The sequence below is a fragment of the Plecotus auritus genome (genome assembly GCF_963455305.1).
Source record: "Plecotus auritus genome assembly, chromosome: 6".
Lineage (NCBI taxonomy): Eukaryota > Metazoa > Chordata > Mammalia > Chiroptera > Vespertilionidae > Plecotus > Plecotus auritus.
The window spans coordinates 152,834,244-152,849,035 of record NC_137773.1 but is presented as its reverse complement, the minus strand read 5'-3'; the positions used below and the strand labels follow the sequence as shown (position 1 = coordinate 152,849,035).

Sequence of the window (14,792 nt, the reverse complement as noted above, 5' to 3'; positions counted from 1 at the left end):
AAGTTTTTTAGCCAAGCTAAAGTTCTTGAAAGAAGAGTGTATGTTACATGACTTTATTCTTCTCTAGTTATCTTCCCTTTATGAGGCTCAGCTGAAAATAACATGCCTTTTCTAGTTTCTCCAGTGCTTAAATACCCCTGGAGTTGATAAGAATAAGAGCAAAGCATTTTTTAAAATATGTTTTTATTGATTTTAGAGAGAGGAAGGGAGAGGGAGAGAGAGAAAGAAACTTCAATGATGAGAGAGAATCATCGCTTGGCTGTCTCCTTACCCTCCACCCCGCACACTGGGGATTGAGAGGCAACCTGGGCATGTGCCCTGGGAATTGAACCTGCGACCTGATGCACGGGATAACACTCGTTAGTGCAATACCTCTCTAAATATTTCTTGAACCCCAATATGGCATTGGCTTTGCCTTCCTGCATGGCTGAGCTCTGCAGGCAGCACCATCTTTGACATGGTTAAATGTGGGGAATTTGGTGCCCAGTTTTTCACTTGTAGGACCTAAATCAAGCAAGATTTCAAAGGATCTCTTGGAGCATTTGTTTGCCATTTTACTTTTTCTTTTCTGAATGGATGTTAGAAGACAGAAAGAGGAAACATTCTTTTTGTGATGTTAAATAATCAAAATCATTCCTTTAGACAAGTTCTTTGTGATTTCTTTTTCTAAATTACTGCTCTATGCAAATGTTTTTATATTTCCCTTATAATTTAGTATTAGTTGAATGTTGATAAGTAGTGTGATGTGAATTTGTGATTTTAGACTCTTAACAAATTTCCACAATATGCTTTAGATATTTAAATGACTCTGCATAACTTTTTCAATAGCCATGATAAAATCTTTCAGAACTTTGTTATAGAATCATCTAGATTTTATACCAGCTAAAAATAATAATACTATATACTTTTGCAGGTTATGAAAGAGTGATCCTGGGCCTCTTCCATTATTCCCTCCTGTTCTTTCTCATTTTCCAACTTTGTGACTGGAATAGAAATAAAAATTCCAAGTCCCTTGGTTCAGACATAGCATCCAAGTCAAATAAGGGGATTATTTGATCTAATAAGGTATTTTTTTTCCTTAAATCCTAGACTGTTTTGTGGATGTTGTGGTTGGATTTGACATCTCCACTCAGCAGAAGGGGCAGACTTTGCTCGATGGCCAATCTTGGATGGAAACCTACCTTCCAGACATCCTACGTGCCATCAGCTCCCTTAATGGGGTTAGCTGTGAGGTGGGCACAGAGACTCAGGTTAGTGTGGCTTTTCAAGTAACCAATGCCACGGAAAAGTACTCTCCCAAGTTTGAGATCTATAGTGAAAACATACTGAATAGCTTGAAGGATGTAACAGTTAAAGGACCATCCTTTCTCAACACTTACTTCCTGAGTTCCCTGTGGGATGCCTTTCAGAATAAATCTGCTGCTCGAGGCAAGGTAACTTGGTTTTATTTTATTTGTTGGTCTGTGGTTCCAATGACCTCCCTTTTACTCGTGTTTCTTTCTTGAATACTTTCCTAGGTGGTTCTCTTATTTTCAGATGGATTGGATGATGACATTGAAAAACTTGAACAAAAATCTGATGAGCTTAGAAAAGAAGGTATTGAACATGGGGGAGGACTTGGGGAGGGAAGATTATTGGTTTTATACTCTCAGAACTCAATTCTGGCTCTTAAGTTTCCAGGCACACAGCCCTGAATTTGACAATCTTTCTACTCTGTATGCACTTGGCAGAGCACATGAGTTCTCAGAACATTCTGGCATTGACTTTTTTTAACTCATGCCCTATGTATATGAAAAAACACTGAATACAAAGTCCTATTTTTTCTCTCATATTACTCTGTTTCTTCCTCTCAAACTTTTCAGGAAAGTATTCCTGTCTAACTTTGCCTCACATTATATAATATTGCTACTTCTTTAGTATCAGCAGAAGTGAACCATGTATTTCTTTTAGACCAAGGAATGGGAGAGTGCATTTATGTTCTTCAACACTCTTAACGTTTTCAGAGTTGCAAGCATTATTGGACAAGTTTACTCATGTTTTGGGGCTCTCTAATCAGTTCCTTTCTTCAGACCAGAGATAGACCAACCATGGTGTCTGTGAGTGTTTAAAGCTCTGGTACCAGCTTTTGGCTTCAAGAACTAGTGCCCAATCTGGCTTCTTGTCAGTTCTTACCCGAAATATGGATCAGTGGAATGCGTCCAAATGTTCTGGTTTGACTAAGAATGGGAAAACCTTCCTGTAAGTGGATACTGCTGGTGTCCCACCCAGATTCCCTCTTCCAGCTGTGAGTGTTGGCTGCTAACAACTCACAGGTCCCCTTTCTCTAAGGAATTGCCCTTGGTCAATGGGCGCCACCTCACTTGGAAGGTTACTTCCTACCCCATCCCTGGGCAGCAGGTTGAGTACATAGAGTTGGATCTTTGCCTCAAAATAGCACCATGTGGTGTGATTTATATTCTAAGTTCCTCAGGGGACCAGGCTGACACTAGACTCCAGCTGAGACACTGTCTTGCTCAGCTCCTTTCTCTGCCCTGCCCTGCTTCCCTCGCCCCTTTCTTCTGAGAGTTCTTCCTCCGTAAATTGTGTGCAGCCAAAGCGCTGTCTCAGGCTCTGTTTCCAGATTCTCTGACCTAAGACATCTGCTTCTAAACTTAGTTATTAGAGATTTGTCTTTACTATTTTGGTTCTCTCTCTTCAATCTTAAACAAACTGCAAAGTTCACTGAATTTGCAGCTGGAGGATAAGGACTTTTATTTTGCCCTTTATTTTCTAAAGCTACTTCCTCTATATTCTATCAAGTCTTGGCATTTCTTTCCTGAGTTGTAGTGGAAATTTTAATGAACGGGACCCTAGAGTTCTTAGTGGGTAGGTGTTTTGTTTGTTTGTTTTATTTCAGCTTTTCTTTTGTGAGGAAAGATGTCTCTCTTACAGACAACATCAAAGTTTTCTCCAAGGAAGTTTGTCTCGGAACACCCAGATTTCTAAGACCAATCATCATTCTTCCAACTCCCAAAGAAAAATTAGTAAATCGATTTCAACTTCAGAAGCTACATTTTTTTTTTTTTTCATATCCTCAGAAATTCAGGATCTTTAGGAAAGAGGCAAAGGGATGATGGCCATATGTTCTTTGAAAAGTGTCAAATGGATAAGGATATCTCTAGCTCTGACTTCCCATATTTAAACACATGATTTCTGGTGATGCCAGGACCTATGATCTATTGACCTTACATATTTAAACACAGACGATTTCTGGTTCATAGGTCGGCGCTCAACCACTGAGCCACACTGGCCAGGCTCTGTGGATCCTTTTAAACTCACTATCTCGCTGTTATAATTTCCCGTCTCCAATTTAATTAGTTCTGGAAAATGTAATTCCTTTTGTTCTCTGATTAGTCTTGTTACTTGTCAGGCTTTTATTGCTGGGGGAAGCAGACAATAAAAGGAGTGTTCCTCTTGCAACTGTTTTCCTAGAATAACAGTTTAGACACACACACATGTGCAGAAAGATTAAAATAACCCAACCCCCTCACCTGGAGACCTGTACCTTGTGTTGGCCAGGCCTGAATGCCCTTATCACTGTTGCTCTGACTGGAGCCACCGATTCAAATGACCTGGCTGATCTTCTCTACATTGAATTTGGGAAAGGATTTGAGTACAAGACCCAGTTCACTATTGGAATGAGGGATCTGGGGAGCCAACTGTCAAAGCAGCTGGTAAGTTATTCAGAAAAGGCAGGTGAGTTTAAATTTTCTATTTGTTTTATATACAGGTTAAAAATTTATGCTTATGAATTTGAACTAGTTTTGTTCATTGGGGAGTGCAGAAAGAATTTTCTGAATTAGTGGACAGTTGAAATAAGAGGATGTTTTGAAAGAAAGTAATACAGTAGAGAGATGTCAAAGCATGTTTGATTTACATGCTTGGCCAAAAAAAGAAGCAACTAAATAGCATTTATAGTCCTGCTCAAATTAAGTGCAGGAATTTAAGTGCCAAAGAGAGTGTGAGATCTGAGAGTTAATCAGCTGCTCCCTCAGCCAGCCAGTTTGCACATTCCTTGTGGGTCCTAAGTGTCACAGCTCACCACACTGAGTGATTCTAGTGCCTAAGATGTGTATTTTCCCTGCAACATGGCCTGTGAGAACCACTTACATTCAGGGTTTAACTGGAGAAAGAGCCATCTGCTCCAGCGTTGAGGAAAAACTAGTTGGATAACCTCCTATGTTGTACTTTATGAGCAATGAAAAGATTTGCCTTCACTGACCGAGATTTTTGCCTTATGATCTATTTTTAAAACCTAATGTCTAGATGAGATGCATCTCAATCATATTTCTTTCAGAAACGTATAGGATTTCAAACTAGAGTGATTAAGTGTTACCAAGTTGTGTGGCACTGCTTTCACCTTAATAAATGGCTAATAATTTATAATTTGCTTATAATTTATAAAACCTGTAATCAGCAAATTAGGACACTCTTCAATAAAATGAGAGTCCTGCTATTTTGCACCTACAGAATTGGTATATAAATAAATGTGTAAACACAATTGTTCAGTGTAGTAATTGTGCAAAAAATAATTGCTTAAAGAATATGGAAGTTTTTCCCTAACCGGTTTGGCCCAGTGGATAGTGCATCGGCCTACGGACTCAAGGGTCCTAGGTTCGATTCTGATCAAGGGCATGTACCTTGGTTGCGGGCACATACCCAGTAGGGAGTGTGCAGGAGGCAGCTGATCGATGTTTCTCTCTCATTGATGTTTCTAACTCTCTATCCCTCTCCCTTCCTCCCTGTAAAAAATAATAAAATATATTAAAAAAAGAATATGAAAGTTTTGTTGGAATTTCTACATGGGAAGACAATCTATTTTTAACAATGTATTTTTTATCTCTACTACTCTTAGAAATCTGTAGTGGTAATTCATAGCGGGAGGAAGTTATTCCTCAAAATAATTCTGTCAGTTTTAAAATATTACATAAATGCAACACATTACAAGAAAAACTTAATTTTAGACACAGAAGATTGATTTTAATGTTAATAGTAGAAGTGTTAATGCGCTTAAAAACAGGGCTCAGGTGTAGAGTTTTGGTGATCCAAAGAAAGTTGATATTATGTAATATGAAATCAGAGAGTCTGTTTTGTTGTTATTATTTGATTTGATGTGTTTCAAGTGTTATTGGGTTTGACAGTTTCAGGGAAAAAAAAAACAGAATTTTCTACTATCAGAAAAGAAACATTATATAATAAGAGACAAAGAGGAGAAATTGCTAAATAGTTACCACAAAAGATTGCATTTTTCACCACACTAGAATTTTGATGGGAAACTTCTCAATACAAAGGCTGATTCTGTCCCACTAAAGGCAAATCATGGCATTTACTGTAAATAGAATTTTCCTAAAAGTAAATTTTGTGGATTAATTGTAAAACTGCAATGGAATATGTCTATTATTCAGGGTATGATTAAATTAGACCCAGGATGAGATTTACTCAGATATTTAAATATAGAATATAATTAGAATGAATTTTTGGCCAGAGTAGACAGAGGGATACTCTCCTCATGCCCCCATCCTCTCCAGCAAGTGCTTCTGAAACGCTGAACATGCAATTGGTGTTTTTGAGATCCTGTCACACACACTGTTTTAAAAGTATTTTCCAGTGGACTTGGTTCCAAGCAGTGTGACATTGGGCACCATCTATACCCTCTAGCATACAAAGAATTCACAAGACAGGAAATGAAGAAAACAGCATGCATTCATTTTATTGAACAAAACATTGGGGGCAGAATTATATAGGGCAATCAACAACACCATGGTCAATGCTGGGATGGGGTGGGAACAGGAAATCACATAAATTAGTATACAATGAGTTGGCCATGCCTAAACTGATAGCATTTTGAGAACACAGATCTTCAGGTTGAATTCGACTTCCTCATATGCTGGAGAATGCAGATCACAGAACAAAAGATGGATGGTAAAGAATGTCTCATGCATTCTCTCTAGAGCACGGTCACTTTAATGGTGAACAGGCTTCTGAAACGGACAGATGTCTGAATCACACTGGTGAGCTTATATGTGTGTTTGGAAGAAATGTCACCAAATGTATTTCCTGCCTTCCCCCAAGGTCAATGTTGCTGAAAGGACTTGCTGTTGTTTATTCTGCAAGTGCTTTGGAGGAGATGGAACAGTGGGAGATCATGGACCACCCGGGAAAAAGGTAATTTTAAAATGTATGGCTCACTTTATTTGAAAGTAGTATGTCTTTCAGACATGAGTTCAGGTAGAAGTAAGGGGTGATTTTAACTTCTGGGTAGAGCCTCTGAGGCAACCTGTTATTCTCTTTTTATATGTCAAACTAGATGGTCAGGGCTTTTTCTTGGCATTCTAAATTGGAGTGTTTCTAAAAAACCTTTTGTACGAGTCTCAGGAGAAACAACTGCCAAGATCGTTGATTACCCAGTGTTCTAGCATTGATGACAGTGATGTAGGAAAATCAATTGCCATCTTTCATGTTGAATAATGAAAAGCTCCTGAATACCATTGTCATTTCAATTTTCATTTTTAATGACTGCAGAGCCATTTAAGTCAGGAATATTTTGGGTAGTCTGCTAAAATCAAGCTAGATCAGATCACCCTGTCATAGCAAAAGGTGTTCAGATGTTTTATTCAGCTTTAGCCAGACCCAAATGTTATCACAGGTGTATAGACAAAAACAGGCCAATTATGAAAACAGTAACCAACAACAGACTAACCAAAAAATGTTACATGCCCTGTGTAAAACTATGGTCTGGGAGTTTAGGAAATGTTCAAATATGTACAACCATATTAGGATGTATTTAATAATGATTTCAGTACTGCTTGTATATATGTGTGTTTGACTTTTGAATAATTTATAGATAGCACTGTAACTCCCAAATTGTCATGGTTGTGTCTCCGAAGAAAGTGTTTGGACTAGTTATTTCCTGATTGCTTCTATTTCATATTAAAAAAAAAAAAAGTGGTAGAATTTTCTTAAAATCGGGGCTCAGAAAGAATAGAAAGAAATGTGGGTGGTCTATTTTTTATATTTAGCATAAATCATAAAAAATATTTTTTAATAAGAGAATAATTCTAGTTTGTCAGGGGCACATAGAGCTGTGTTCATTTGAACATTTGTCTGGACAAAACTCTAGCACTATATATAACCTCAGAGAGACGTATGGACAGTATTATGATTCACTCACATATACACCCCCTTGAATTACTTGTCTCAAAATTCCATTTATTTTTATGTGTATAAATGTAGCCTAAGTTGTAGCAGAGAACAAAATTTTTTCAAACTCTTTTCTAAATAAAATAAAACTGTAAAGTTGAAGAATTTTGCTTGATTACCTCTGGGTTTTGCTTTATGGAGTATTAATGTGCTCTTCCTTTCCTTATTTCCAGGGACTCCCAGGTTTGAAAGGCAGTGAAGGCTACCTGGGAGAGGAGGGCATTGCTGTAAGTCAAGGTTTTTTTTCCAGCCTCATTTATTCCTAAGGACATATCTACAACACGAAATCATTTGTGTCAATTCAGAGAACATGGGAAAAGTCAGAGGTCTTTCTTAATCCCCATAGGGCTTTGCTTCTGATGATCATTAGTGGTGATTTGTTAACCTACTGTCTCCTCTTTCACCATCCACCAGCATTGCACAATGAACTCAATGCAGAACTTATCTTCCTCACTAGAGGAGTCAGATCACTGTTATTTCCCCCTTCCTGATCCATTTTGTATAGGTAAACCAACGCACCACAATGTTTATCAAGGATCTCACTCTTTCTTGCATCCACCATCCCTTCCTTTTCTTCCTCTCCCCTTCCCTCCCCCTTCATGCCTCCTTGTTTCCCTCCTCCCATCCCTCCTTCCCTGTCTTCTCCCCTCCCTCCCATCTATCCATCCATGCATCCATTCATTTAACAATTATATATTAAGCATCTTACCATTTGCCACATTATTTACCAAAGTTTTCTCTCACAAATGTATTCATTATAGTGCTAGGCCCTAGAAATTAAAATTAATAAAAGACAAGTATGGTTCTTAGGTAACTTCCAGACTAGTAGAAAGGCCGATGAAAACGGTGTTTTCAGCTGTTACACACAAGTCCCATACTAGAGGTACAGTGAGATGCAGTGTGACAGAGTGTAGCAGAACAAATACCTAACAACCTCAGCTAACAGCTTGGGTGGCAGTTGGGGCTTGGAAGAAGAAGGCTAATGCTTGGGCAGACATCTGAAGGACAAATAGAAACTTATCCAGGCAAAGTTTGTGGGGGACAACATTCTGTTACAGAACGGTGATTTCAAGGGCATGAGTCATAATTGTATGTGTGCAGAATGGCACATGGTCAACCTGGAAGGATCCCAGTTCACAGTGAGAGGAGGTTATACGTCAACTAAGACTTAGATTATTGGGAGTCTTGAATACCCTGTGAAAGATTTGGAGGTGCCTTCCAGTTGGTGGGCAGTCATTGAATGATGTTATGCATAGAAGTAAAAATGATGGGGCTATGGATTTAGAAAGCATACCCAGGCAATAATATGGATGATGATAAGGCAGAGATTGCAGGTGGGAATCATGCAGTAGTAGGTGCAAGGCAAAGTGGTCTTAATCTTAGAATGAATGGGGGACAGTGTGAATGGAAGTAGAATGAACATAACTTACTGACTACTAGGGAGAGAGAAGCTGAAGATGACACCTTTGTTTCCAGCTCACAAGATGTACAGTCTGGTGGGGTCACCTTGACAAGGTCTGCAGGAGCAGTATTTATTTAAGTAAAAGAGAGAAGGACAATGAATTTTGGTCTAGAAATCATGCCTCTTGCTTAGTTCATATCTGACGCATCCTTCTCTGATGTCTCACCAAATTTTTGTTATCTGTTCCTGGAATGCCTCCTGAAATCTTGAGACTACATCTTAACTGCTGGTTGTTTTATATAGATACTGCTCTACCCACGACAGCATTCACATGAGATCTAAAGCAAAACAAAGTTGTCAACGGAGTAGGTCTGATTTACTTCCATGCTTGGTTTGTATAAACATGAATTCTGGATTGTAAACTATGAGCATTCACACTTTTTTTTCCAACACAAACTTGTCAAATTTTCAAGACAGATTCCAGATTACAATATAAAAAGTTCACCTGGGTCTGTGCTCTTTCTCAGGGAGAAAGAGGAGCCACTGGACCAGTGGGAGAGCAAGGTACTAAGGGATGCTATGGCGCCAAAGGTCCTAAGGTAAGGGTCATAATAGACATTGTGAAGTCTTCCCAACATTAATTCTTTCTTCTTACACTAACCACTACTGTCCTTTCTATTTTCAGGGACACAGAGGACTATATGGACAGGAGGTATAGTACCAAAAGTATCCATTTATCTTCTCATCTGCTACCTAGAAATATTTTTATTTTTGAGATTATTAACCAGTAGATTGTATGCATGAAGTTTCTGTTGACCTTCCTTTCTTATTGTCAATGATTTAACTTTGTTTATTCCTGTATTTTATTGCAGGCAATGTATATTATTTGTTGAAAGTTTTTATTACTGACTAATCTTTGATATTACACCAGGCCAGCCTAACAAAGAGGCTGTCTATGGGACACAAAATTAGCCTTTTTGTTTGGTGCCTGACCTCTTTGCACATAAATGTAACGCACTCTATTCTGATCACACCTGTCTTTTTAGGGAGAAGTTGGGGAAAGCGGAATTGATGGATTAAATGGTGTACAGGTAGAGCTTTCTCTTTGTGCCATAAAGACCTTGTTGAGCTATTTTCTCATTAAGAAAATGGGAATTTGAATTTCTTCTTCTGTTTCTTAGGGTGACAGTGGTCAACCTGGAAGAAAAGGAGAAAAGGGAGGTGAAGGATCCCAGGTAGGGATTCAGTAAATAGACAACATGAAAACTATACTGGGAATTAAAGATGTGATTAACAGAGTAGAAGCACTACCTTAGGTGTATAAGTCGTCTAGTACCACAAAATTGCTTTGTGATAAACAATCACAAAACCTCAATCACATGCAACAATAAACTTTTATTTCTTATGTGTCTGAGACATTCAGCTGATCTAAGCTAACCTTAGCTCATGTAGGTTGGCTGGGGACTTTGGTCCACATGTCTCGTATCCTACTCCTGGGACCAGACAGCTGCCTGTCCATGTTGACCATGACCTTTTCCTGGTCTTGGCAGAAGCACAAGAGGAAGTAGGAACACACAAGGTCTCACGACTTCTTGAGGGCTAGGCTTGGAAATCTCACTGTGACGTTTCTATTTCTTTCTGTTGGACAAATCACATCACAGCCAAACTCAGGGGTAGGGAATTTTGCCCCCACCTCCTGACCCCCATACACACACACAGTTGAAAGATACTACAGAGTTACAAGGCAAAGAGCAAAGATTCAGAGAGGAGTGAAGAATTGAGGTCATTAATGAAAAGCAGCTACCACACCAAGAATGGTAGTAGAGTGTTGACCAGAGTGTGGTGCAGGGCAGCACGTTGAAGGTGTATGCTGTTCATTCCCATCTAGAACAAATACTAATAGCAGCCATACTTCCACCATTGACTTTATCTTTTATCTGTCTTTAGCACATGAACAGTTGAGTCAGAAACCCACTTTCTAGCTAATGCAACCACCTTGGGGAAATGGATAGTCTTTCTGAATCCCAGCTGCCCCATTAAAAGAAAGATAATAAACAATACCTGGTTTATAAAGTAGTTGTAAAAACTAAACAAGATGATAAAGGTGTCTGGAACAGAGTTCACCATGTGGCAGATAATTGAGGTCACTCTTAAATTATTCATATGGTGCCTGAAACTATTTTTTTGATTGTTCCTCTTTCTAGTTTAAAAAATAACTTTGGAAAAATATTTAATTATTCAAATCAAGGAGAAGATAAGCTCCTTGTGAATATTAATGTTATTAAAAAGTCTTGTTTTGTCCTTCTCCTGATTTTTATTAACTTTAGGGAAGCCCAGGAAAGAAAGGGCTTGCTGGTGACCGTGGAGCAAAGGGCCTGCGAGGAGACCCTGTAAGTGCTGGGGCTGTGTGGGCTGTGAACTAACATCAGGGCTCGGATCCCATCCACTATTGATAAGAGAGTGGCATCCCCACTTTAAAGTACTGCAGTAACAATCCTGAGTTCAAATCAGCACAGGAACAGTTGTAGAAGTTTAAAAGGAGGTTTGTCTTGTTAGATCCATGTCGTAAACAGGATGAGAATGGACAGTGAGAAGCCCTTACCCTTCATTTACACGTGTAGTTTTTGAGAATACACATTCAGAATTGTCCTTGTGCTTCGGATCTGTGAAGGAATTACAGTCTACTTCATCATCTTTTCTGGGTACCTCAGAATACAGACAGAGGAGAAGAAACAAAGCCATATGTTTTTTTCCATTCTCCAAGAGTCTTGAGATTAAGCATATTAGCTTCATTGCTTTGAATCCAAGCCAACTAAGATTATGTTAGGCCAAACTTAAGACAAAGGTGCTTGTACTCACAGGGACATAACCCAGTTAACAGTGTACAAAGTGTTGATTTAATACATTTATGTATTGCAGTATGATTATCACCAGAGCATACCTAACTCCTCTATCATGGCACATAACTATCATTTCTTTTTTTGTGGTGAGAACATTTAATATCTAGGCTTTCAGAAACCTTGAAGTATATAATATACAGTCTCGTCTCTAATCACTGTGCTGTATATTACATCTCCAGAACTTATTGAACTATAAAATACTTCAGAAAAGTACACAAATTATCAATGTATAGCTTGATGAATGTAAATACACCTGTGTACTCACCACCCAGGTAAAGAGAGAGAACATTAGATAACAACAAAGCATCTGAAAATCCACCCCCCCCCCCGTCATGTCTACTCGAATCCCTATCAGTCCTCCCTAAGCTAATCACTATCCTAGGATCATAAATTAGTTTTACCTGTTCTTAAGCTCTAAGTGAGTGAATTATTTATGATATACTCTTCTGTTTCTGGCTTCTTTTGCTTGTGAAATTCATTAATGTTGTTGCAGATAACAATAGTTCATTCTATCTCATTGCTGTATAGTATTCCACTGTATGACTATACTGTGATTTATTTATCTATTCTGTTTATAGACATTTGGGTTGTTACTGGGTTTTGCTATTATAAATAGCACTTCTATGAACATCCTTGTATGTGTCTTTGGGTGCACTGTGCACACATTTCTATTGGGTCTATACTTTAGGAGTAGACTATCTGGATGATAATTTAAATGCCTATATTCAGCTATCGTTTTTATAGCCAAACAGTTTGCAAAAATGTTTGTACTAATTTGTACTGCCACCAACAATGTGCCAGAGCAGAATGGCTAATATTTATAGACTGACAATACCAAGTGTTAATAAGGATGTGGGGCAACTGGGAATCTCACAGGCTCTTGTCTTTAATAACTCATCCTCCAGTACACATGAGTTGATCAGAGAAATAATTTGATGCAATATATATTAGCAAATGTAAATGTTAGGTGTGCTCTGAAGATAACTCTGTTTATAAAGTCGAGTGTAACACAACGATGCTTGCTAAGTGACATCTCCTGACAATAGTCTGGTGACCTAAGAGGTTTCAAACAACTTCAAGCTATCTAATTAAAAACAAAAACTATCTACAAATACAGATAATTAAGAAATAGCAGTTTAAATACAAAGACATTTCAGTATATGATGGCCAAAAATCCACTTGGGGCATTGCTATAAAATTTTCATTCACTTTGATCAGAATTCCCCCTAATTGTCTGAATGATAATAAAAAACCTTTAGAGAATCTGAATAATATAAAAGGATTTCTATTTAAAAATAAATGTTCTGTGATTTCAAGATGACTACAATTCAACCCACTAGAGCTTCTCCGTGTTGTGCTGTTTGTCATTATACTAACTTTAGATGCTTCGCCAATACATAATAATTCTTCCCAGCCACTTAGGGATATATTGCACATCTCAAATCGAAGACAACTCTGTGGTTTCTGTGGGCTGCTATTTCAGGAAAAAAATAAAAAAAAAGGTATTTTAAAAGAAGATTGATAGAATAAATAGAACACACACAGTCAAATTATTTATAGGGATACATGCAAATGATTCAAATTCCTGAAAAATTTATGCTTATTCAGAGAGAAAGTCCAATCATACAAAAATCCAATCACAGTTTGGCTGTTTGGAATTTCCGATTTTGACCAAAATATATATATTTTTTATTTCATGTAACTTGAGGGATAGAAGAGGGGGAGAACTCAGCTAGATCATTTGTCTGAGCTACAGAGTTTATCATTCTAAACCATACCATTATTAGAAGCCCAAGTTTAATCACAAGCCCAAGTTTGTGTTATCTGATGCTCTTTTGTCCACTTTCATAGAATTTGAAAGACTCGACAAGATCCCATTCAGACTAACCAAACAATTGATCCACATAAGAATTAGGATGTTCTAGTCAGTACAGTGTGCTGGAATATGATTTTTTAAATGCCATCTCCTTCAATCAAATAGTTCAGAGTTGGACCACAATATGAAGCTTTATACTCGTACACCCAGTGGAATAAATTCTGGACTTTACCTTCCTTTTCATTACACACCTTTCTCACCAAAATGTAATTCTCTAATATTGTAACTTAGGTATACCCTGCTTGGAAAACTTAACAGAAAAATGTAAGAATAAAACAGAAAATAAGAAAACAATCTTTGGCTTTGGTATGTGGGGGAGAGAAATAATTTTTCATTTAAGTTTTAATATCAGCTGTAAGTTCTAAGCCCATCTTTTTCACTCTATTAGCCTATAAACTCCGTGAGGGTAGAAACTACTTGTTTAAAAGCTTACTGCGTATCTGGAACAATGACATGTCCCTGTTGGTGATCACAAATTACTTATTGATTGATGAAGGTAATCTGGGCTGCTGTCAGCCAAAGAGCCCGGCAGCCGACATTCAGCAGGACCGGGTAATTGTTGTCCCCTCTCCGTCTATTGGAGCATTGACTGAATTGACTGGCTCCATTGATTGCCCGGGCTTCACTGTGACACTGCTCTGTTTGTGGTCCTAACTACCCAAGATAGAAAGCTTTCTGTTTTATCCTACAGTCGGATAATATCCTACAGTGTGTGCCTGTTTTCAGTGAGTTTCTGCTGGAACATTTGTTTGCACATTGGGGAAAACTCAGGATTTTCTGAAAACCAAAAAAGGAGGGCTGAGCATATGGGGAAGAAAGTAGCCAGGCGTCCAAGAGGAGACAGAGGGAGCGGATGGCAGATGCAGTCCTCAGCTCTGCTCAGTGTACGTGTGTTCCTGTGGTGGGTGGAGCCCATTACGAAATGTGCCTTTTCCCAAGGGAAGGGGAGAGTAAAGTCTCCCAACCCTCAAGAATAAACTTGCCTAGGCTCCCAGAAAAAAAGAAAAGTTAAGAGAAAGGATAGCAGTAGCAAGAAGGGATACCTCCAGACCCAGGTTAAGAGTTGTCATAAACATGCCCTAGCCAGTTTGGCTCAGTAGATAGAGTGTCGGCCTGAGGACTGAAGGGTCCCAGGTTCGATTCCAGTCAAGGGCACATACCTGGGTTGTGGGCTGGATCCCAGTAGGGGGTGTGCAGGAGGCAGCCGATCAATGATTCTCTCTCATCATTGATGTTTCCATCTCTCTCTCCCTCTTCCTTCTTCTCTGAAATCAATAAAGAAATACATTTTTTAAAAAAAGAGTTGTCATAAACACAAGTTATTTCACCCTTGCTTCCCTTGGCAAGCTCTAGATTCCCTCCCCTCCCCCACCCA

General features: G+C 38.5%; 1 protein-coding gene across 2 annotated transcripts in view; it reads left to right on the top strand.

Moving 5' to 3' along the window:
• COL6A6 (collagen type VI alpha 6 chain) overlaps nt 1-14,792 on the top strand; it is a gene marked incomplete at both ends in the record, with an annotated part of 98,840 nt that overhangs the window by 22,313 nt on the left and 61,735 nt on the right. For both annotated transcript variants that reach the window (XM_080675734.1, XM_080675735.1), the window contains 10 exons: nt 1,090-1,433; nt 1,518-1,596; nt 3,559-3,713; nt 6,112-6,204; nt 7,413-7,466; nt 9,169-9,240; nt 9,327-9,353; nt 9,688-9,732; nt 9,823-9,876; nt 10,969-11,031. In XM_080675734.1, coding sequence (XP_080531860.1) covers nt 1,090-1,433; nt 1,518-1,596; nt 3,559-3,713; nt 6,112-6,204; nt 7,413-7,466; nt 9,169-9,240; nt 9,327-9,353; nt 9,688-9,732; nt 9,823-9,876; nt 10,969-11,031 — 986 coding nt within the window. The remainder of the gene's footprint in view (nt 1-1,089; nt 1,434-1,517; nt 1,597-3,558; nt 3,714-6,111; nt 6,205-7,412; nt 7,467-9,168; nt 9,241-9,326; nt 9,354-9,687; nt 9,733-9,822; nt 9,877-10,968; nt 11,032-14,792) is intronic.